Source organism: Carassius auratus, unplaced genomic scaffold (assembly GCF_003368295.1).
Source record: "Carassius auratus strain Wakin unplaced genomic scaffold, ASM336829v1 scaf_tig00002331, whole genome shotgun sequence".
NCBI lineage: Eukaryota > Metazoa > Chordata > Actinopteri > Cypriniformes > Cyprinidae > Carassius > Carassius auratus.
The window spans coordinates 97,171-123,192 of NW_020523440.1; the positions used below are offsets into that span (position 1 = coordinate 97,171).

General features: G+C 37.0%; 1 protein-coding gene across 1 annotated transcript in view; it reads right to left on the reverse strand.

The window, feature by feature from the left end:
- Window positions 1-26,022, reverse strand: part of LOC113069715 (CUB and sushi domain-containing protein 1-like) — a 169,664-nt gene that overhangs the window by 23,880 nt on the left and 119,762 nt on the right. The window contains exons 34-50 of the mRNA XM_026242837.1: window positions 25,334-25,543; window positions 24,084-24,272; window positions 22,547-22,724; window positions 21,011-21,156; window positions 20,401-20,481; window positions 20,196-20,309; window positions 18,798-18,986; window positions 17,891-18,037; window positions 15,205-15,393; window positions 11,516-11,701; window positions 9,984-10,178; window positions 7,782-7,955; window positions 7,024-7,197; window positions 6,425-6,598; window positions 4,512-4,700; window positions 2,422-2,595; window positions 1,542-1,724 (exon numbers count right to left, since the gene is read on the reverse strand). Coding sequence (XP_026098622.1) covers window positions 1,542-1,724; window positions 2,422-2,595; window positions 4,512-4,700; window positions 6,425-6,598; window positions 7,024-7,197; window positions 7,782-7,955; window positions 9,984-10,178; window positions 11,516-11,701; window positions 15,205-15,393; window positions 17,891-18,037; window positions 18,798-18,986; window positions 20,196-20,309; window positions 20,401-20,481; window positions 21,011-21,156; window positions 22,547-22,724; window positions 24,084-24,272; window positions 25,334-25,543 — 2,892 coding nt within the window. The remainder of the gene's footprint in view (window positions 1-1,541; window positions 1,725-2,421; window positions 2,596-4,511; window positions 4,701-6,424; window positions 6,599-7,023; window positions 7,198-7,781; window positions 7,956-9,983; window positions 10,179-11,515; window positions 11,702-15,204; window positions 15,394-17,890; window positions 18,038-18,797; window positions 18,987-20,195; window positions 20,310-20,400; window positions 20,482-21,010; window positions 21,157-22,546; window positions 22,725-24,083; window positions 24,273-25,333; window positions 25,544-26,022) is intronic.

Below are 26,022 nucleotides of genomic sequence, written 5' to 3' on the forward strand. Positions count from 1 at the left end.
GCATTCGGCCAATCACAATGCACTGGATAGCTGGCCAATCAGAGCACATCTCGCTTTTTCAGAACGATGAGTCTTGTAAAATTCAATGCATTTCAGAAGGCGGGGCATAGAGGAGAAACAATATATATATATATATATATATATATATATATATATATATATATATATATATATATATATATATATATATTGTTTCTCCTATATATATATACATATATATATATATGTGTTTTTTTTTTTTACCTTAAACCGCATAAACATATTGCATTACATCAAATACACAAAATAATGTTCTCTTTATCAGCATCATATGACCCCTTTAAGTCATTATTTGTAAGTAGCAACAGGCTTGTGTTTTATGTCTGTATCTGGAAAGTATTGTCTGTATCCTCACAACTGTACTAAAGCCCACCGAAGAGTTACCACCCGCAGCGTTCTGTCTCAGCCATGTGTTATAGCCCCTATTCAATTATGAATGTGCCCTGAATAATGTATATTATCAATCTCTTTTACACAACCCCATCTGTACTGTCTGTAGCTGAAAACAAACAAATAAATTAGTGATAAAACACATTAAGCTATTGGGCACATTGTTGCTGTCCTCTAATAATATGGCATAAATACTTCCTGCGGTGATTCAGACCTCTAGCTTCCATGAGATTTATTTGCTGAGTGATATTATTATTTTCATCTGAGAATAACTAAATTAAATATTGAGAAATAAAATGAAGCTGTGCAATGAAATTGATGAATGTTTAGGTGTGGGTAAGTTAATAGAAAATAGAAAATGTTATTTGTTAATTTATATTAACTATATCTAAACTAAATATAAATTATACATGAACTATTTTAAAATGTTCTAATTGTCAGACAAGAGTCAGTGATCAAATACACAAACAGGGACTGCATATGGGAAATCTGGAGGACAATGACAAAGAACATGAATATGGTCAGTTGCAAAATAAGGGAACCATTTGAAGTATATATATATATATATATATATATATATATATATATATATATATATATATATATATATATATATATTCTTTGCTCACACTCTGAATCATGTCAAAATGTCCTGTGTTTCCATTTGTAGCTAGCCAGAGGAGTGATTCTTAGTAAAGTAATGTATCATTAGATACTATGCTTAATGACAGGGCCTTTTGTGTGGCTCCACTAACCAGAGTCATTGAGTTAAGTCGCAATTACCGATTTTAGGCCGGTTAGCATAAAAAGATCAATTTTACAATAATTACAGTGTACAATTCAGGAAACAGTGAGCACAGCAGGTTAAGTGAGGTTCAGAAACAAAGAGAGCACATCGTAATTTGATCCGACTTTAGTTTCTAAGAATACATTTAAACCTTTATAAATATACAGCACAAACTAAAAAACCCTAGTCCCTCAAGCATACATTTTACTCATTAGGCCACTGCCTGTACTGGATTACAATTTGCTCAGAGGAATGCTTGCTTTCTGATCAAATTAATCTCAAGTGCAGAGCCACATCCTAGTCTACAGGTATCTGTGACTCTCACCTTCACACACGGGCTGGGTTCCGGTCCAGGACCCGTTCTGCAGACAGGTGCGCTCAGAAGATCCGATCGGCATGTAGCCCGCTTCGCACGTGAACCTTAGGAGGCTTTTATGCCTGAACTCTTCCCCAAGACGAGAACCGTGAGGAGGAATTCCTGGATCGCCACAGAATCCCGGACTATCACCTGAAATGCACATAGGCTTGACTCTCGTTCCTCAGTGACCTCGGTTCAAGAAATGTTTGTAAGCAAATAAAACACAAATAAAGACTTTATTCAACAATTGTGTTGTCAACTGTCTTCTCTGTGACTCCACATCCCTCGAACTGCCTGTGCTCTTCTTATTCGAAAGGTGTAGGACACTAACTTGAATACATAATTTTCAGTGTGGGTGTCCCTGATGGCCTTTTTATGGTTCAGTTACTGTTTTCCTTTTGACTTCTCTGATTGGTGGATTCCTTCTTCACCATGAATTTGTAAATTAGGTGTTAATATATGCTTCTGTAGCAGCAAACCAATCTTAGGGCTCATGGTCGATCTATCTTGAATCAGTTTATATATGAACAAAATGAATGTGTGTACTTCTTACCAAACTGCTATGCTCTAGTCTGGTTTATGTTATTATTTCATAAACCTATCACATAAACATATAATGTCAGAGAGCTGCGTGATGTGCACATCATCTGGACTAGGGAGAAAACAAGAACTTTGTCAGTGCTGATGTCAACAGCAGTTACTGTTTAAACTTTAACATCTGTCTGAGCTCAGATAGACACTTAAGTCTGATGTAAGCTGAGCTGCTCAGACAGAGGCTTAAAGATCAGCTAGCCAGCTGGTCTGCAGTCTCCCGCCCTGAGGCTCTGCCACCTGCTGAAGTGTGTACCGGAGCAGTAGGGCGGCGAGCCGCTCCACCGGCCATCATCCAGACACTGGCGCGTGGCGTTCCCCACAAGAGTTCGGCCCTGGCTGCAAGAGTAATGGACTACAGCTCTGTTGGTGAACTTCTGGCCCGACATGACAGCAAACGGCGGTGTGCCGGGATCACCGCAGGATATTGCTATGGGTGGCAGAAGAAAGAGAAAGGACCAACTCAGATTAGATTCTTCAAAACTTCAGTTTTTTATTCCATAATATCAAACTGTGCCGCAAAGCACTGCTTAAAACCTATATACTGCAGAAAAGTAAATTCTATACAGTTTTGAACATAGCCATATCCAGATTTGAACATAGCCATACCCAGACACCAATTAGATGTTTTCCAAAGAGGCAATCACATTGGCTGAATGCTTGCATTCAAACAGATATATGGAGAGCAACAAAATAGAAAAAAAACCTGCAGAGTCCTGAGATGTTGAACTATTTTCTTAACTTGACACATTTAAAATATAATATTGCTGCGTTTCCACCGAAATGACCCAGAAATGAAAGCTTTAGCTTAAGCTCTGCCAGGAAGACTCAATTGTTAGCATCACCTATTACCTTCTCAATTGTCCAATCACGTTCTAATAATAGAAGTATAAAAGAACCTGTGCTTACACTTGTCTGAGTTTGCAGATGTTGAACGCTTCACTCACCACCACCCACCCCTCCACCACCAAGATGGGCTCCTCCCTCACCAATAACAAGCTTCTTCTCTCCATCTTCCTTACCACTTCAGGATGTTCTTCACCTCCAACCATCCCACCACCACCAGGATGGTCCCTCCTAAAACCTCACAGAGGTCGACTGCACCCCTGCCTTCATCATCAGGCAGGAAATCCTGAATCCGTACCCTCGGACTGCTATTTACGGATGGGGCCTACACCAAATACTACGATATATACTGTAAATTGCTTGCTGGGTCATAAATAAATGGATGAATTGTTACAATATCTTCTTCGAGTCTTTCTGGTAGAACTTTTGTACCAGGAACTTTTTTTTTCCCCCAGACTTGTTGCTTTCTGTGTTCTGTGAGAAACATTTTTAAATAAGTGCTGTCTTCATAAAAAACAAAAAAACAAAAAAAAAAACACAGATTTGAGTTTTAAACAACTACATTCTCGGCTGAAATATGTTTAAAATTACATTTCATGACTCAGTAACAGTAATATTTTGAAAATGATCCGTATTAATGGTGGTTGAAATCACAGTGCTGCGTTAACTCAACCAATCAGGATGTTTAGCACTCAAGTCCCGCCCCCGAAAGTTCTGGAACTTCTGAAAAAGTACTACATCGACAGCAGGGACTTTCTGAGGGGCATTTTTTTTACCCGGATCTTTATTTAGTTACTGGTTCCTGCGGTGGAAACACACCGAGTATCAGCCCAAAGTCACTAGTTCCTGGATAAATAAATAATAAATAATAAAAAATAAATACAAACATTTTGACAACGCAGTAATTGTCTTATTTTACAAAAGTCGTGTCTGCTACATAAGTGGTCCTTTATGGCTGAAATAGTGGAGCTTTTAAGAGGATGGATTTAGAAAAGCAACTTCTAAGAGATGACTTTAGTGCACTGACAGTTCAACAGTTATAGTTACCTTTAGCTTGGTAAAGCACATTGTCAGAATGCAAAAGCCCTCTCTAAAAAGTTACATCTCTAAATGTATCCCCTTTTGTGCAAAATCGCTAAAAATATTAAGGCTTAAAGAAAAAAATCTATGTAAACCAAAATACATAGATAATCACTCAGAAGTTTGTCCTTTAAAAAAATAAAATAAAAATCTAAATAACTTGTGTAATATAAGTATGATCTAAGCTTATTTTTCTTACATTTTCTCTAAAAAAAAAGGTCTCAACATCTTAAATAATCCTGCTTCTCCAATGAATTAAGCTTGTTTTAAGAATGTTGAATATTACAGAAACCAAGAACCAATTCTAATTTTGAAAAAGTTTTTCAAGCATTCCATCACATGTATTCAACAGCAAAGCGGTTTTTGGCACTGAATCTCTGGACAAGTGTGTATTAGACTAAACATTAGGCTATCACTCACGAAGGCACTTAGGAAGTGATCTGTCCCAGAAGCCATTTGACTGGCAGGTGAGGACGGAGGAGCCGAGCAGATAGAAGCCTCTCTTGCAGTGATACATCACGCTGTTTCTGTAGTTGAAGCTTTCGGGGTAGAGCTGTTGAGAGTGACGAATCGTGTTCTCCACAAAGCCCGGATCAGAGCAGTTTACCACTGCAAGATAAAAACAGCCAGATGCTTAATGTCTGACAGAGTGCGGAAAGACAGAAGAAATCAATGGAGGAGGCTGAACAGTAGGATCACTGGTGCAGCCTCTGAAGCAATTTCAATCAACCCATAAACCGCACTTTCTTTTTGAAGATATAAATTATAAGGGGGTGAATTGTGCTCCTTCAGAACTTACTTTGCCTTTTATCTGTGCACTTACACAACAGTGAAACGTCTTTTGTTTTCCTGTGCATACCTAGAACATGTCATGCATGCATTCTGATCTAAAGCTGACATATCTATTCATGCAGTGAACGTTATTCTACACATGTAGCTGATTCTTTCTACACTGTCTTGACAAATTTTGACAGATGTGGTCATATTACATTTTTCTGTACTCAAACCGTGTACATGATGTCCTTGGCATGCTGTGTCGTCCATGCAGGTACAAATTCAGTTACTGCACTTCACAATTTAACAGAAAAAAAAAAAAAAAAAAGATAGAAGTTGAGGCCATGTCCAGAGGAAACAAACCAGACTGCCTTCCCTCTGTGGCAGCTGTCATTGTCTCGGCACTCAATTAAGTCCCCGGGGAAAAGAAAAGTGGGTGGACAAGCAGCTAAAATGTTGATAATTGACACCTGTTATTGGTGTGTTTTTCTTTGTGAGACATCATGGTTTCATCTGAGCGTACCTTGAAAATAAATATCTTAGAGGGACACAGCTCAGAATAAGAATAAGGCAGCATAATTGCCATATGGTTGACAGCTGAAAAACAATAACAATTACTTGGGAATTTATTTATTTATTTATTTTTTTTACAAATCTTATTTTTTACAATTGTATATGCCAGTTACTACTTCTTATTTATATGAGTAATGCAAAGTATTATTATTTTCAAATCTATATGATCATTAAAATTGGGTGTATTAACAGTGGTTTTGTATAATTGTATTTAAGTTTTACAAAGTGCATTAGATTTCTTATTCATGTGTATAGGATAAATGTACTTTTTTGCATGTGAGTTCTACCTTTTTAATTTAGATGTAACAATTCAACATTTCTCATTTAAATGTCAACAAATAATAATAATTGGAGAAAAAAGAAGGTTAGTAATTTTCTAAATACTATATCAAAAACACAAAGCTCATATCAACTCAACTTGGGCTTGTTTTCTTTAACAATGCATCTGCTCAGAGGAATGCCATGCCTTTCTCCCTGCTGAGAGCTTTTTCCCTGGGCTCTGGCTGAGCCTGTGGGGAATTGTCCATCTCAGATGCATTGACCTACCTTCACTACACTGTCACGATTCAGTTTCACCAGGCCACCATCAACAACTTCCTTTGCACATTAATGAATCATTAAAGTGACAAGATGTGCACGGTTACTCCTACTTAATGTCAGAAAGCATCCCACAATGTCACACGGGTTGCTGCAGACCCATTTGACTTTCAAATCAACACTTCAAGATGGGAAATGACACACAGAGAATTATTTGCACATTGCTTCTTGTCATTCACTGGCTGACTCAGACTGCTGAGCACAGATGCTGGTTTCGCTCTGTTAATGCTGAGCCCATGAGCTGTGGGTGTTAAACAGCCTCACTAAGGAGCTTCTCGCATAACAAGACGGTGTTCGAGCCTGCGTCTCCACTGAGATTCTCAACAAAGGACAGGTTGCCTGAAAGCATTTGATATACAGTAAAGTCGTGTTTTTTAAAAGGTTCATACCCTTGCACACAGGAAGAGGGTTGCTCCACTGTCCGTTCATGCGACACTGGGCTCTGGATGCACCGTGCAACAAATAGCCTGTGTTGCAGGTGAAGTTGACCACGTCGTTGAGATTGAACTCACTGCCGTTTGTCCGACCGTTTGCAGGGTTTCCAGGATGGCCACAGGTTATGGCTGTTGAGAAAAGGAGAATGGTCAATCACTTCTTTTTCAAAGCTGCTGGCATGGCTTATGCATGCGTTGAAGCTACACATTTTTTTGTTAAAATTATGGTTGTCACTTAATACATTCTTCGGCAAATAATCTGATGTCTTGTAATTAATCGGTATCACCAGATGACAAATTAATAACTCAAATTAATGCATTAAATATTTTAACTAATTTATATAACTATTATAAGTATTTCAAACCCAGCATACTCCTTACTACCTTAATTTAGCACAGTACACATAGCAAGGTTATTTTATTTTAAATAAATTAGAGTGAATAGAATATAATAGAATAGCTAAGTGCCAGTATTAATTAATTATTTATTTATTTTTGTAAATGGCTAAAGAATCAATACATAAACACTAAATATATAAATAAAAGACACTTACGAACACACACAGGTGCTTGGCCTGACCACCTGTGGTCTTGTTGGCAGATACGAACCGATGTCCCTATGAGCCGAAAGCCCAGGTTGCACTGATAAACGACTGTGTCTCTATAACTAGATCCATCACCACTGATGTGGCCATTAACAATTGGATCCGGAGAATCACAATGACCAGCTGAAAAAAAAAAAAAAAAAAAGAGTGGTCAGAATCAACAAACGTATCACAAACACAGATTCAAACTAGGCATTTTACAGAGCATGAGGTATGGAAATATCAGCGTTATGTTCAGAGAGCACTCCGGGAGTCACTGCCTGACATTTCGTTGAAATGCCCTCTGTGCTGTTTGGTCAAGCAGCAGGTGATGTGTTCTAGGGTCAGCGCTGATTGTCACACAGTGGCAGACCTCAGATGAGCTGCTCTCAATGCTTGCTCAAGTATTTCCCCTATTTCCAGGATTATTTAGCACTACGGAAGTCATAAATTAACACTGGCAACACAAGACTATGTGAATTTAGGGTTAAGGCTGTGAATGCCTAATAGGAACATTGTTGGGGGCCAACTAAGGATGTTTTTCCAGGAACATGTCCTACTTAGGGGAAATCACATTGTTCTTAGTCCTGTGCAATAACTAGAACTATACAAGCATACTATAATAGACTAGAAATACATCCAGTAAACAGATTTGCTTTGCTCTACACATGAATGACTCAGTAATAATAACATCCAATCAGAGAACACTGCTGAAAGATGCTACTTACCCAGACATTTGGTCTCATCTCCACTCCAGAGACCATTAGCCTGACACTCCCTCACGTGCGAGCCCACTAAAGTGTACCCTGTGTTGCACATGAAGATAGCTGTGGCACCATAGGTAGTCAGAGTGCCCATCTTCCTGCCATTAGGAAGGGATGGAAGCTCCCCACAGGAAATAACTGGGGGGAAAAGCCATTCCAATTTCTTGAATACACTTGGCATGTTTAGCTGAAAAAGGTCACATTGATGATGATGGATACAATATGCCATTCTTATTCACAGTAGCTAGCAGGAAATGGAGGGGTGAAGAGGCTATGGCTAAAAGCAACACAGATGTGTTTATATATTGGTGGACATGTCAAGGGTAATAGCAGTACACTGCCAGTTAAAAGTTTGTACACTCATTGTTATTTACAGTGCTCTTCCCTCGCAGAAATAAAAGTACAAAAGCTGTCACTGGGGCGGTACCTTTTCAAAGGGTACATTTTTGTTAGGTACCGTCCCAGTGACATCTTTTCTTCATTTCTGAGTGTATATTGCTACTGCTTTCTCAAAATTTAGAACAATAACAGAGTATAACAACACAAAATAACTAAAATGGAAATCAAAATGAACATTTAGTTAATTATCACACTTTAAATCCATACATTCGTACTCTTCTAGATTTGTAAAGATAATCAGGTCACACTTTAATTTAAGGTCCCATTCTCACCATTAACTTACTATTAACTTCGAAACTTGCTGCTTATTAATAGTTAGTTAGGTAGTTGTTAAATTTAGGCATGGGATATGATTAAGAGATCTATAATGTGAGTTATAAATTACACTTTAGAATAGGAAACGCACATTGACTATTAACTACAACTTTTCCCATTAGGGATGTAGAATAAGGTCACATAATATAAGGCATTAATATGAGCTTAATTAGTACTAATAAATGGCTAATATTCAAGTAATATGCATGCTACTAAGCAACTAGATAAGAGACCCTACAATAAAGTGTTATCAAAATATGGTCATGCAGAAAAAGGCACTTAATATGTGCTTTAGAATTAGTAAACAGCCAGCATATTAGTAATATGCATTCTAGTTAATCATGAGAATTAGTCTTTTAAATAGTGTTACCACTAGATTCTTACATTTTCTGAAGGAAATGTGAGAGGTGATTGGCCATGTAAAATGTTTGCCATGGTGCTATGGAGTTTTGAGTGTCAGCGCATCTATATGCGGTTGCAAAGGTGTTTATTAATTATTATTTTTTTTTAGCTCATTTAAATTCTACGTTGTTATGTGTGGTTTCTGATCAAAAGAGGTTACCCTCAAAGCCTCCATGATATTCTGGTATCAAGATATATCTCATGTGTAGTGTGACAAATACAGGATTAAATACACAAGAAATTTCATACTTGGGGCAAGGAATTTGTTAAGACCCACAACCCTGAGTATGAGCAATAATAATAGCTATACTTACCTTAGCAAAACAGCACTATAGCATTGTTAGGTGCATGCAGTAATTATACAATCAATCCACATTAATTTTATGACAGTTTAAGAATTCAAATTACAACGGAAGCCCCAGCTGTTTGCATCTGTTCCTTTCATTAACAACATCATGGTGCATACACACATTCAGAATTAAGCTGCCTCTGATTGGAATATTTACATTTGCTCTCTGACCTCGAATTAGTTGAAGCATTTTTCACCAAAGACTTAATCACCATGATACTGTTTACACAGCCTGTCCCAGTGGTGGAAACCTGGCCACGATCAGAAATGACTAAGCAGTGGATGGCATCTTATGCGCTCATGCTAAATCCAGAGGATTACGCTTGGATCAGTGGAGAAATAAATGAGACATGGTATAGAGAGCAGCCAGATTTCAGACATATTTGCTACCCTAATGTATTTGTTTCATTAGCTCACAATGAACACTGTCTGGTAATTAACACAGTGATCTTTTTGTGAAATCCCAAGAGCGGAATTTGGAATTCAATTGTGCTTTTATTGTGGGGTCTTTGTAAAAGAATAGTTCAGTCCAAAATGGTCGTTATCATCCACTATGCACTTTCATGCCATTTTCTTTCTTCCATGATCACAGATGATAGACATACACTGAAAGGAGTTGATAAAACAGCCAAACTCCAAAAATAATAATAATAAAAGAAATGCATGTGCAAGTGACTCTGTTTCTGTAAATGCAATCTTACTCTTGCAGGTAGACTTCTCCTCCAGCCCTTCCCATGTTGCATTAGCTAAGCATTTGATGGTCTTCCTGCCTGCCAGATAGTAGCCGGGGGAACAGCTTAGCATTATCCGTGCACCGAACTCATTCAGCAAGCCTGAGATGAGATGCCATACCATGTGTTCTGAGAGCAAGCTCTCAATGTTAGGGCACTGAACCGCTGCAGGACAGAAGGCAAAGAACGCATTAATGGAAAACAATGACCTTGTGGGTCCTAGAACTGGAATAACTAGAGTTTACAGGAATTATGGGATAGATATATAATACCAGTGAAAAGTTAGGACACACTTGACTGATTGAATAACTTATCAAAAGCTTAGTTATTTTATTTAAAATTCAAGATTCGAAAAATAGCCAACAAGCATCCAGAATATGTTGTTTAAAATGTATCCTCTAAGATGTTTCCAAAATTTGAACTGTGTCATACAGTATGAGGTGGATTTTTTTGTCAAATGACACATTTCTCATTCGCAACTGTTATTAAAAGCAGGTTGACCTGCTTCAAACTCACACCAATGGTTGACAATCTTGGACTGACTTCAACCAAAGACAGCACTGTTTGAAAGAGTTTTCACTTCTTGTAAGTCAACCAACGAATGGCTTGGCATCTATTCCATTTTGTTAGCACATTTACGATTGAACAATGTGGTTGCTTTGTTTTGTGTGTTTATATAAAGGTGGTTGAAAACTGAAGTGGAAACATAAGGTTTCGAAGTAACAATAATGGAGCCAGCATGGAACAGACGGTCCTTTGATTGAACAGCACAGTGCATAGCTCGGATTCAAAAGAAGCATTATTTGGTGCAGGCGCATCAAACTTTTTAAAAAAAAGAAAAGAAAAAGTCTTGCAAGCTAGGTCAGGTATACTAAACAAGATCTTAAGTAGACCAAAATATCTTTGCCTACCCCTGCCTTTATCTTTCACATAATGTTCTCTCTCCATGTTCTACATTACAAAGGTTTCATGTCCCTCAGCTCGCACTTGTTTAGAAAATTACAAACAGCTCGAGTGCTTTACAATACAGCTAGTCTCGGAAACTCTGGATGCTATCATATGAAAGCTATAGAATGAAAGAACACCTTGACATGGTATTACAGAGCAGGACAGAAGCCTCATCCTTTCTCCTTCCCATCGATGATGAGGAATATCATAATACTAAATGACATTATCTGTAGCAACATCGGCTATAATGAGTGTCTTTCTCGCTGTGACCTCTGAATGCATAATACTTGGTTATTTGGCTGTGGGCTCTTTAGTCGGCTTTGTAGGGTAATGGTAATTCAGGTCAGAATGGGGACATGCCGTATCATACCATTTGTCTTGTTTGAGTTACCAAACCACAAAAAATCAAGTCATTATTGTTAATTTTGCCAATTACCTGCCCTACATTACTCTCAGAGGGGGACTGAGAGAGAAACGGCTGACTACGGCGGTTCAATGAGGCAGTAGATTTTAACATGTTGTTGTCATAGAAACAGAGGGCTCAATTTGCTCACGTAAACAGCGGGTAGGATGTGCCGTGTTGCTCCAGGAGCCATCCTCCAGGCAGACGGCGGTGAGCAGGCTGCTTGCGTCAGGCTTATAGCCCTCCTCGCATTGGTACTGCACCTTACTGCCCACTGTGTATTGGAAGCCGTGGAATGAACCATTAGCAGGAGACTCTGGCACTCCGCAAGACACAGCTGCCAATCAGATACAAACAGCATTACATGTGGATACATGTTAAACAGTCTCTCTATATATAGAAATATTATATTCAAATTCGTAAAATACCTAGTGACTTGACTTGCCTTCTAGAACAAGCACAACATGACCATTATTGTACCACTCCTCATTCTAAGTACAGGGAGTTTTCAGCAAAACATATTTTCTTCAAAACTGAAGCTACATAAATTTGAAAAGGTCATGACAGGCTGGATATACCACTCCCATTGATTTACAATATTTTTCTTTTAAAGTGAATTACATTTTTATTGCCTTTTCTATGTATGCTGATACATTTATGTGGAAATGTGAACTTAAGGACTATGATGAAACTGAAGACATGATAATAATAATAATAATAATAATAATAATAATAATAATAATAATAAAAAGAGGACAGTAGACTTCAAAGTAAAAATAAGTAAAATAAGCAACCTATTATATTTTATATATTGAAGGCAGTACCTACATTTCACAATAATGTATAGTTTTGAATTTTTTGTTTGTTTCCAACCAAAATTTTATACGGTATGTTGTACTGTACTATATGTTTATACTGTATGTTGAAAAACACTTCACAGAAAAGTTGTAATTTGTTAAGATGGTTAACTACATTGTATAACATTAACTTAACAATAACTTATGACAATAAACAATATTTCTAAAGCATTTACTAATCTTAGTTAATTTCAACATTAAATAATAAATTATTAAATATGAATAATTATAATAACAATAATAATAAAAAAAGGTTAACAGACTTTAGCTAACATAAGATAACAATGTAAAGTTATATTTACTATTTATTGTTATATTATTTTACATCTATTGCTCTTTGTTATTAAATGCATTGATTAATGTTAGCTAATGGGACTTTACTGTAAAGTATCACCTGGAAAAAAATGACTTGAACCTGGCCTAAAACCCATCGGTTTGTCAAGTCCTGTTGGTCTTGGGTAACAGTCCTGTATTACATCAAACTATTCATATATGAAATTGGCTCTTTTCAACAATACAAAAATTATAATAAATTTGGTGAGTCTTTAAAAAAAACTGCAGGCACACACAAGAATTCAGAGGAAAGCAATGGGACCAATTAAAGCTCTTCCTTGTTAAAATGACCACAACTTGAATTAAAATCAGGCCTGAAGCCTTTCTCTACCTCAGACTGACCTGCTGGCAGACTGCATGGATGGCTCCCACCACTTAAAGAAATTATTAGCCTTAATTAGCCCCCATTCTAGATGCCCTTCAATACAACTGGGGCCTAGCCAGGGCTATTCTGAGCTCTGTGCAATGGTAAAAGGATGTGCTTTAACCTCCAGTCCTTGAAATGGTGTCATTTACCTTTGTGTGATTAAGAGTAATGAGATTCTTTGAGTAAAACCTTTGCTTGTTGAATGTACAGAAACTTTGGCTGGCATCTTTGTGAAACGTCCTTTAAAAGGTGACAATTTAAATGCGGCTATGGGCACTATTTTGAGTAGCAGTCAGAAGATTTTCATTCACTTACGATGTAATGATTCACCCGTTTTCTCGATGCATCGATTACAAACCCTGATGATTCATATGCATCTTGAAATATGATTAATGAATTGTGAATCATTGATCTCGGACAGTAATCTATTTAAAATGCTTAGAATCGAATGAATCACGATTTCTATAGTGATTCAATGCTTTCAAAATATATACACATTAAATTACTACAAGCACGAATCAATGGAGACCTAGAACAGTGTTTGTGCCACATCTATCCTTCACATGCTCCACTATTACCGCTCGAGACTGTCACAGGATTGCACTCGCATGTGTGAGCTCTCCTCAGGACTCGTGGCCAGTAATATTAAAGTGAAGTAGCTTTACTTTTCTGTAGTTCAATTGCTCTCTGCATCTTAAAGACAGTGTTACCTGAGCAGTCGAAAGCTGCATATATATTGCATGGACGGAGCAGAAATGTAAGTGTCTAAATCCGCACAGTTCCATTGAATGATAAATGTGTTTTGCCAATGCTGACTGTATGAGGGAAACTTAAAATAACCACAGCATTAACAATGACCTTGAAATAAGAGTTTGAGGTTTATTTAATCAGATGCATGAAAGTAGCGTTGGTTGCTTTAGAAACAGACATCGGACGCGTTTTCTCTCAGATTCATCATTCGCTGATGGAGAGGAAAAATTAAATAGCTACTATAGCATTTCATTTTGTGAAAATATGATAAAGAAGTTTTCACACTGAAAGAGAAGTGATCTCGCTCTCATAGACGTGCCAGGCTTTATCTGCAGCTAATCTGAATAAAAAGCAGAATGAACCTATGGTTCTCTAAACATAAAGGCTGCTGTAATTCGCCCCCTGACTAAGCATTTAAATTATTTAGGGGAAGCATTTAAATAATCCTGTGAATAAACTTAAAGAATGAAGAATCAAATCGTTATAATCAAATCGAATCAAATTTAATTGTGAATCGAATCGAATTGAATCATTGTAAATTTGCAAAACTCGTTCTTGAATCGAATCAAAAACCTATGAATCGTGAATCAAATCGAATCGCTGCCTAGCCAAAGATTCACAGCCCTAATAATTATTTATGTATAATTTAACAAAAACATTGTGTTCATACATGATTGTAAACCTTGCACATACAAACAAGGAAGCTCATATTAATAGTCATATTATAGTTTGACTTCCTGAAGTTAATAGTCAACATTTTGTCAAGGTTAAGCACATATTCTTTGATGAAACATTTGTTAGAGAGAGAAAAAAAAAAAAAAAACACATCAAATGGCTTTATTCTTTTAAAAGTTTTAGACCTTATAATTCCGACATTATTCATGGAAAGCGCAATATACTTAATCGTTATATAATCATCTCAGCCTCATCTCTTAACCTGCCTTAAACTTCCACAAATAACAGCTGAAGCAATTAGGCCTACATACTGTTCATTCGCTCACTATTTTTATGCAAGTGCACGTCTGATGGATGACTCGTCTCGCTAATGAATGCACAGCAAACCTCCAGAAGAGACCATTTTCTTTGACAATGCTCTGGAACAGAAGACACGAGGGCTCGGAGTGTGAAAGGAGAAAGGGCGGACAAAATGCCACGTAGGCTGAAGGATAAAATTAGCACCTCAATAAAAGAGGAAGGAGCAGAGAAGGAAGCATGAACAATGAAATTAAGAGAAACCGCGGCACATCAAACACATTCAATTACATTTCTGTCTTAGTCTTAGCATGACTGAAGAGTCGCCCATTATGACATTGGGACAAAGGACACTCTTGATCTCATTGCACAGTCCTCGACGGAAGTGTTTAATGGAATAAAAGCGGCTTCTCATTGAGGCATGCAGAGGTGCTTTTGAGCGCCCCGCAGAATGACACATTTTTTTCATATGCGAGGAGGTGGGCCGCCTTTTCAAGGCAATTCCCTCTCATGTGAATGAGGAGAATGAGGCAGTGAATATCTCTGTGGAGAGTGAGTTACCTTGACACAGTGGGGCTGGATTGTCCCACTGGTAAAGTCCATTGGGATGGAGTCTGCATGTGGCATTTCTGTGACCCACGAGCCTGTAGCCAGCGTTGCAGTAATACTGAAGCCTGCTGCCTGGCCGGTCTCTCGCCCTATTAATGACTCCTCCATTCTTGGGTTGATCGTTCACACTGCAATACGTGGCTGCGGGAGATAGAAACAAGCACAGTTTGTCATTGAATGATGTTAAAGCTGCAGTAGGTACAAATTTGTTAAACCTGTCATTATGTCCTGACAGTAGAATATGAGACAGATAATCTGTGAAAAAATCAAGCTCCTCTGGCTCCTCCCAGTGGTCCTATTGCCATTTGCAGAAATGCATTGCTCCCGTTAAGAAACAACCAATCAGAGCTGCGGTCCGTAACTTTGTTTGTGTTCAAAATGTAGAAAAATTAACATAATAAGCGAGTACACCATGAATCCATTTTCCAAACCATGTTTTTAGCTTGTCCTGAATCACTAGGGTGCACCTACAATAAGTGTTTATATTCGGACTATTTTAGATTGCTTCGGGGGTACCGCGGCGGAGTAACACAGTACCTTTGTGATTCTTCATAGACATAAACAGAGAGAAGTAGTTCCGGCTACGATGTTCTTCCGCAAGACGCAAACAGTTCTGTTTATTAACCACTAGAGCGTCAAATGTTACCGACTGCAACTTTAAGGGTGATCCTTCAGCTAGTCACTTTTGAAATCTTGAAAAATGAAACTTCTTCACCCCATTTTTGGTCAAAGTTAAAACATTTATCACTTGTTAACCTTTCTGTGGATTTTAGTATAATGTGACTATTTGGATGTACGTGTGTGATGACAATGGCCCTGCCCTGCCCTTGTCATAAACACTCCGCAATTTAAGCATACATGTACTTACTACATAATTTCCTTTGAAAATAGGCTAAATATATCTCTTTTTAGATATTTTTGGATATTTTACTTGAAAACAAGACAAAAATACTTATTAAAGACTGTTGGCATGACATAACTTTCAAAAACCATTACCCAAACTACATAAGGCATTTGTGCGACCCTGAATATGCTAAATATTGCTTCAGCTGAATCAAGGACAGATGTGGTTATTGCTTAGTGTCCTTAATTACTGGGATAATAAATGTAAAAAAACAACAACAACAACAACAACAACAACAACAGTATTTTTGTTGACCAATGAGTCCTGAAGCAAAACTATATCTCCACTTCAAGACAGCTTTTTATTGGACAAAAATCCATATTTTTAGTCTATTTCTTCACAACGTGTTTAACATGTTTATCTGCTAAGTTAATTCAGTCAACTTTTTTTGGTGGTACAGCCATTTCGATGAACTAACTAACTAACAGATGTGGACTTAAAAAGCCTCAAACTTGAATTCACAACCGCGTTTAATCTTGATTCTGAGATAAAACGAAAGAGAAATTGCAGCTTGATGGTTATGATCAGATCATTAGATCTTGTTTTTGATGTGACACAAATACAAGTTTACCCCTCATAAAAAGGGAAGCAGAAGCTTGAGGGATGTCAAAGCTTAATCTCACTTCAGACAGATCGAATCAAGTGCATCATCACCAATTCTGCTGAGAGGTTTAGGCTTAGCGGTGAGTGATTAACTAGACCTAGCATGAAAAAAAAAGCTCATGTAACACTGAATTTAAATTTTCTTTACGCTTAAAGCCCAACAGACTAAGAAAGACAGGAAAAACAAGGAGGGGCTTGAAGTTGCTTTTCAAATGTGTTTTATAGAGATAAAGGTATTATATTTATCATAAAGCATTACCCAGATCTTGTAATTATTGACATTTATATTTGTATATATATATATATATATATTTGTATATATATATATATATATATATATATATATATATATATATATATATATATATATATATATATATATATATATATAAATATAAAGCTCAGTATCCACTCAGAGGGTTTCAAACATAGTCCCTCGGAGTGACTCAATGGTTTCTCATTCTGTCTGCTCTTGACAAAATCCAATAAACAGGAAACAGGTGGCAACACACTGGAATAATAAGCCTGCATAGGGCATAGCATGTCAGAAATATCAACTGAAATGAACACAGAGAGCAAGAAATGTTGACAGAGAGGCAGATAAATGGGAATTGGTGAAGAGATGCTGAGTAATCATGGCCACTGGCTTTGTGGCTCATATATCATGTTTAGCCAAAGGTGGAAATGTCGGTCAGAAGCAAACGACATGGTAGTTATTCAGCAAAATTCATTACTGCATATTTGACCTCTATTACAGCAGACTTGCCAATGGCTCCCTGAAGGTAGGACGTGTCTGGTTCTAGCCTGATCCAAAGCAGCAACCTTGGGAGGCTAAATTGTGGGAATTAATCTGACACACATATTGCATGCTACTGAATATACCAACAGACAAATTAGAGATAATTGTAAATGCCTGTTTAAAATGCCTGGATTCTTCAAATATGTAATCAAAGCTAGATATTAGTATTATTATTATTATTTATTTTTTTGTTGGTGGATTTCTACCTTATACAAGTATTGCTGGTTTTGTGTTCAATAAGTACTTTGTTTTTCCAAGTTTCTAACAATAACCCTACAGAACTTCTGGATGCATCAATGCAAAACATGAAAAGTTATAAATCTGTTACAAACCTGTGTAACGTATTTTGAAGCCTTTCTTGCTGGTCGCATGATCAGTTGACCATCTGAGGTAAAGCTGGTTTGTTTTGCTAGTGAAATTCAATTGTGTGGAGTGGTTCCCACTCAGAGCCACCAGCAACGGACTCTGTCCAGATGGCCCTGGTAAATAAAACATCACAAAAACAACACGTAATGCTAAATATTGCAAACCACAGACGTGACTGAAAAAAAAAAAAATCTGACTTTTCATGCCAAGTGCCACCTTTGATCAGCAAATCCAAATTCAACCTAGCCATCACTACTGTTTACACTACACTGTGTTTCCTGTCATTTGGATGGGTCCTTGGGGATCTTTAAAGACCTCAAACTATCGTCAGGAGCCACAGGAATTAATTTTGTGTTGCCTGCATAGGTTTGTTTCATGAGTGATGGTAGCCACTAACAAAAAGTTTCAGGTTCCGCAGTTTCAGCTAAAAATCTTCTTTACTGCTCTACTGAAAATAAAAGTAAAAAAAAAAAGTAAAAAAAAAAGAAAGAATAAAAAAAAAAGTAACCTACATAGAGTTACCTTGGATGGCCTGAGGGTGAGTACAACAACAGCAAAATGTAATTTTTGGATGAATAAGCATGCCTCCTAAATATAAAGCTCAAAAATCTTATTTAATTTATTTATTTATTTATTATTATTGTTATTATTATTATTAATATTATTTGTTTAAGTCTCAGTTATAGTCTCAGTTCTTTGCTTGACATTTGTTTTAATAGTATGCATTTGCATTTTAATAAACTGGTCAAAATGGCTTAATTATTATATTTATTATTATTATTTTGTGTGTGTGTTATGAAGTGTTGTTGTAAGTAGAATAGAATAGAATAGAATAGAATAGAATAGAATAGAATAGAATAGAATATAATCTACCATCAAAGATCTCCAGTTCATCAAACTGCTTCTCACTCTGAAACATTTCCACATAAATGACGATGGTGAAGGCAGGCAGCACTCTGATGATCCATGAGCAGGTCTGGGAGTTGGGGTAGTTTTTTGGGAAGCCTGGACTCAGGATCACACCAGAGGAAGCAGAATGTTCCTCATTTGCCGGACACTGAGCTGTAGTGTAGACACAGCATTTCACAGGAATCATGGCTATTATTACACATCACACTGAGGTTATCCTACTAACAAAGCACAAGATGCAAGCTCCAGAGTATTCCAGTAAAAAACTGTTACGTTTAAGAACTTTCTCCAACATGCGCAGTGCTTCTCCTGGATTTACCTCAGGGGCCCCAAGCCTTGGTTTGAGGAAGCAACAAAGTGAGCTGAAGCTTTTTGTTAATCCGCTTTGTGGGCGGGAGGGCGGAGGAAACAAACCAGGAGAACTATCGCTTTTTCATGGCACTGTACAGAAAGTAGGGACAAGCCAAACGGCTCAGATTTAAAACTGAAAGCTCCCAAGACAGATGTCGGCTACTCGTTACCATACAACAAAAATGCTGCCTCTGGGGTGTTCAATGCCATCTTTTATGGATTATATATTGCTTGCAAGCTTTGATTACAATAATCACACTAAAAATTCATAACTTTATTATTTCAGATTGGTGGCCCCAACCATCTTTAAATTATTTACATTAAGTACTTCCTTTTGGTTGTGTTTTGTAATTCCCATTTTTAAATAGATATTAATTACTGTAACATAGAGCTTTATTTATGTATTACCATCAAAATATTGTATATTTTGATGGTTAAATATAATAGAATAGAATAGAATAGAATAGAATAGAATAGAATAGAATAGAATAGAATAGAATAGCATATTGGATGTTAATATCCTGGAGGAATAGCACTATAGGATGTTTGTAAAGTTTAGGCAAGTTTTAGAGAGTCACTTTTTCATCTTCAGGATGCTAAGCTTGCATCTTGTTTTCTGTCAGCACCAAGATATTTTTTTGATAACAAACAAAATATGTTTCCTGCGTAAATCAGGTGGACTTAATGAAAATGCAAATACATTCTTTTTCAGCAGGAGATGCTTTAAAGCACAAGAAATAGAGGTTTCCCCAGTAACAGTTGTAAACAAAGCAGAGCTACGCTCACAAATGCTGCTTTATCAGGCATATCTTCCATGCCTGCAAGTCTTCCTTCATAAATGCAGTGATATAAAATACAAGGCACCGCAGCCAGACCGATATACACAACACAGACCGGAAGTTAACTTATGGACAGGTGCGTGCACCCGATGAAACCGTCTACACACACACACACACACACACACATATATATATACTTCACACATTTCGACAGGTTTTGTTCTTCACTGACCTTCACACACCGGTGGTGGACCCTCAAACTGCAGGTGAGAATTCAGTTTACAGGTGAGCTCATCGCTGCCAACCAATGTAAATCCAGGTAAGCATCGATACCTCACAATGTCACCTGTATGGTACAGTAAGATGGTGAGAAGAAATACACTTTTTTTTTTTTCTCACGTCTTTGATATTCTTTGATAATGGATTGTTGTTCATACCGATTTCATAGTCCTGGTCTTCAAATAACATCTCTGCTTGTTCAACCGTAGGGGGAGAAGGGCATTTCTTGAGCCCATAAGCTAAGAAAAAAAAAAAAAAAAATATATATATATATATATATATATATATATATATATATATATATATATATAGTTTTGAAGCAAATTGCCTTTTCTTTCTCTTTTATAGTCATGACACATCTCACACCGACCCAGTGTATCAATTACACATACAACATGTGACAGCATACAATTCTATGTATTAACATACAGGGAGTCCTCTCAAGAATAAAAGCTGCACTGAAACCACGCATCTATAACTAACCAATATGCCAGACTGAAATGAACGTTGGAGGTATAGATGAAAGACCGGTTCATTTTCACACTCCGATTTTCCTATGCAGTTCAACACATGCCTGCATGCTGACACTGATATCAAAGAGGCCAAAGGAAGCTTCTATTTTTGACTCTTTTAATCTCCAGAAATAACGTGATGTCATCAGAGGCAGCAGTCATGCCTCCTTAGAGAATAAAAACAAGTTTTGAATATATTCGGCACTTAACGGTATGCATTCAGGGGCAACATTTTTCATTTGAAGGAGAAACTAACCATGGAAATTGAGGACAAAGAATCCACTTGTCGAGAAGTCGCTGTGGAACTTGATAAGAACCTGATTGAAAGTGCTGTAGGCTGACTCGAGGGCTGTGTTACCGCTGAAAATTCCCAGCTGTAGGTAGCTTTGCTCTGGGCCGTCCCTGGAAGAGGAAACGTGCATTGAAATTACATTAAAACCTGTGATCCTGCCATTTAATGGCATAATAATGGCTCAAAATTCTGAGTGGTTGGAGAAAATGTATTTACTTCCAAATTTACAATGAGTTTGTGCTGACTTTTTAATAAAATCATTACACTACAGACCAGCTTCAACAAAAACAGCAAAAATTATGACTTAACAGACTAGTCCACTTGTTTAATGGCTTTTGAAGATTAATGGCCAATATTACTGGGAAAGCGCTGGAGATGTATGCTTCCATGTTTTTTAATCAACTCAGTACTGTTTCAGATTATTCAGTGGGAACTATTACATTCGGCTCTGTGCTTTGTGATCATTACAAAATACCTACAATTTAAAAACAAGCTTTCCATTCAGTTATTTCTGTAACTTCATTAAAATAAATGAAAGCGTTTCAAATGAAGAAATTTCGTAATACTTTAGTTAAGGGACCAATTCTGACAATCAGCTAGCTGCTTGTTAGCATGCCTATTATTTACATAATGGCTGTATACTAGTACTAGCTACTAGTATAAAGCATACAGCACATGAGTAAATGTCTTAAAGTATGTGACATTCAAGTACAAAAAGCATTTTCTTTTTTTATATATTAAAGGTACATTGAAAGTAAAAGTACAAGTAAATGCAAAATGGAAAAGCAGCAAATAAATATATACAAAAAATGTTCATACACATCTTGAGTAGAAAGATTTTGTTCTGTTTTAACTCTTTTTATCAAATTTGTATTTTAGGATAAGAGTAAGAAGCACTATAAGAATAAGAAGCACTTCATCTAACTTGCAGATTCGTCAAACCTTGTAGTAAGTAACACATATGTTTTGGGGAAATGTATCAGAGTAAAAGTATACATTTTAATTAGGAAATGTAGTGGAATAAAAGTAGAAGTTGGCTGAAATATAAAAACTCAAATAAAGTGCAGAAACTCCCAAAAAACACTTAAGTACTGTAACAAAGTATTATTACTTAGTTACAATACGCCACTGTTTATAAGTACTAATAAACAGCCAATATGCTAGTTATATGCATCATAATAAGTAACTAGTTAAAAGTGAATATTAGTCTCCAAAACAAAACTTTTTTTTGTTGTTATTATTATTCTTTTTCTCATGAGAATCCCATTTTGAGTGAATAGCTTCACAACTTCAAAGACAACTGAACTTTTCTTGAAATCTTGCTTTGCACAGTGACTACACACTACAAATGTCAGTAAACAAAGCTTGATTTGCGTAATGATTTGCTTGATTTATGGCAACAACAGCAGCATTAGTCTAGTCTGAAAGCTTAAATAAATGTCTTGTCCTCATCTCAGTCTGATATTTGCTAAATGACTCGTTAAATGGAGCTGTGCTCACCAGACAGCGATATAGTCAGTAACAGGCTCAGTCTGGAGCAGGGTGAAGTTGATGTAAACCCCGTGACCATGGGGCACGGTGATGAGCCAAGTGCAGTCCTGAGAGTCTGGGTACTCATTTGGGTACTCTGGAGAGAAAATGGTGCCGTTTGGAGCTGTCACGTTGTAGCCACAGGGAGCTGTGTGAAGATAAACATCATTCAACCATGACCGCATTAGTAATCTATCTTTCTACCCGGTCTCATGGCATAAACATACCTGGGCGCACATTATAGCGAGACGCGAAATACGTACCAATAAGTACATATCACTGCAGTTTCCAAAAGAAATGAACAGAGGCAGTAAAACTCTGACACCTTTTATTGCTTTTCATACAGAGTTTGAGAATAAATGCGTTTAAATATCAGTTTTGAATTTGATAACACTATCAGATTTAGGTTTAGGGTTGGGTTTGGTGTAGGGCATAACTTTTAGCGACGGTCCCCGGATATTTGAATTGAACCACAGCAATATGTACCAGAAGCAACATAATAAAAACACATCAATACGTAACTAGATTAATGTAATCAAAATGTGTCAGGGTTCACATATGAAACCTGTGTTTTAGTGGAAATTTCTTTTTGAAACTGTTGCAGAACGTGCCTTGAGGTACGTAAAAATAGTCTTGCAGTTTTTCTTGCAATGTTTAAATATTTTAAATGTCCATGCAGTTATTTTTCATAATTCTCCAAAGGACTAAAATCACCATACAAAAAAGTATTAAAGAATGAGTGTATGATTTCAGAAGACTTGCATGAGTCATATGGACCACTTTTATGGTGCTTTTCTCTTGTTTGTTAGTTTTTATTTTTTTTATCGAGAGAAAAAAAATATAACATGAGAGTGCAGAAATTTACCAAACATAAACATGTATCTTTTAAAGGCTATTATAAAAGATAGTACTGTTTCATTTGCAGATGAGTGAAAACTGAAGAAGAGAACAGAACATTCCTGAGGCTGCTATAGAAAAACATTGGGTAGAAGATACTGGCACAGAGTTCACAAAAGAATAACACCGTTACGATAAAAAAGAAAGAAAAATGGCCCAAAAGTCTATGCAGTGCAGATTCCCTGCAAAGGCATGCCTAGGAGGAACAAGTTGAGCGACTGATCGATAAGAGACAGGTCGGCTTTCACACTTCACTACCCACGCTAATCATCAAGGATACAATTTAGAACAGCTCCCAGTTGCATATGTCTCCACAGCTCAGGTCTTCAAAGTCTGTTTTAAAGATAGTTTTAAAACCCAGTGGCTCTTGTTGTACTAGTGATACAAAGTAGTAACACATTACTTAAAGAGCATAGTTAAAAAGACATTTGGGAGAGTATAATACCTTTGTAAGTCTCGAAAAGTCAGACAATTTATTCAGTAATTTATTCTTTTTGTTTCAAAGTGTGGGCAAAAGGGCTGAAAATAACCGTGTGCTAATCTCAACACAACTTGAAAAACTTGAGATGGAAAAGGAGCACATTTCTTTACTTTCTTCCCTTCCCTTTACCTTCACAACGAGGAAAGGGGTGGTTCCACTTCCTGTTGATTCCATGCTGGCATGTTAGCACAGGGTGGCCGACCAACACGTATCCAGGGAAGCATTCAAATGTTATGGATTGGCCTGCGTTGAAATCACTGTTGATGATATAGCCATTGTGGAATGGATATGGGTCTTGACAGTTTTGTAATTCATACGCTAAAAGAAAAGAAAAAAAATAATAGAATATATGAATATCTGCAAAGCCATGTCTGGACGATATTTACTAGAGGGCCCACTTAAAAGAACTGAAATAATTAAAATAAGTGTTTCATTATTTTCCACCCTCATGCCATGCCATTCCAAATCCAAATTTATTTTATTATATCTATCTGTCTGTCTGACTGTTTGTCTATCTATCTTAACTAACGATCAGTTCAGCATTATATAAAGTCTGCTAATGATTTATTAATGAAAGTTATTATAAAGTGTCAACGGGCAACATTTAATTGCATTGCAATCTGTTTTGCTCACTTTGGGCCTCTTGGGAAAGAAAACATTCTCACTATATTATAAATCTGTGATAAAAGCCTAATGTATGAAGTAATAAGTGCATCAATTAAAAATTTACAAAAATAAATAAATAATTGCAATTACTCTATCAACTTCAAAATGACAAGCACGCATTAAGGCATTATTGACAAATATACATGCAATGTGTTGCTCATGTCTATGTATTGCCAGCAGTGTGGTGAAGTACCACAAAGCTTGTCAAAATAACATACAAGCATCTCCAGGCAACATTTCAAGTGCAGCGCTTATGATCAACAGCTTTATAATCATATTCTTTCATCCTGCATCATTGTTTGTGTATCAAAACATGGCATCAGTATTCCCCCCGCAAAAGCCTGTCTGGCAGCACAGATCAAGGCTGTGCCTGGCTCTTTTCAACTCAGACTTGAGTGGATAAGAAAAAGACAGACGAACTGTTTGACCTACAAGCGAGGAGACCAGACAATGGCAAGTTATTTATATCGAGTGGAATCCAAGTGCACATCCAAATGCACCGTCTTATTGATTTCAGAATGCTTTCAAGACCCCGGCTGTCATAATGAAGTGTCCTCCCAGGGATCTCAAAGGAAGTGAATCTTTAGATATTTCCAGTGATCATGGTAAAAGGCCTTCACTCCCACACGAAGGGTCAATACAAAATCAAGGGCGGCTGATGTCTGCAGGAGAAGAGAGCGCAGCATGCAAATGGAAGGTGGGAGGTCACCCACCTTGGTAAGTGAGTTTGAAGCCCTGTCTGTTCTCGGAGTGGTCACTGTAGAAGTGGATGATGGTTTCGTGTGTGCTGCTCAGTATAGGGGGCGGCAGTTGGCTTCCGCTGAACTGTCCAATCACAGAGCTGCTGTGGTGCGGCCCATTGCGAACCTCTAAAAAATCATGGTTATCCTCTGAGGTGAAGTTGAGAAACTGGATGTGTGCCCCTGCGGAGTGATCACAGTGGTTAGACTTTCAAAGAGGGTTATGTGCAGAATTTACATAAGGAAAGTCTTTTTAAACAATAACTTTGACTGGCCTGTACAGACCAGCTCTTTCCTCTGCTAAGAGAGATTTGCTAAATCACAAATAGTTTTTCACTCATGTTCATATGTATGGACAAAATGAAACAGTCATGTTATTGATCTTTATACAGACTCCAGAGACTTAGTTTATCAGCATCAAATTTAAATGATTTTTTTTTTTTTTTTTTTTTAGAATGTTTAGAACTTATTTTATTTGTGCCTTATTTACTTTAATAATAGCATGATAATAATAAGCTGGCATGGAATACACAGATTGGTAGAGTATATACAATTGAAAATTGTTTCCTCATCCTAGTGTCATTCAGTATCTATAAGACTTTTGTTCATCTTTGAAACATATATCCAAAACAATCCAATTCATCTGAACAGACACAATTACT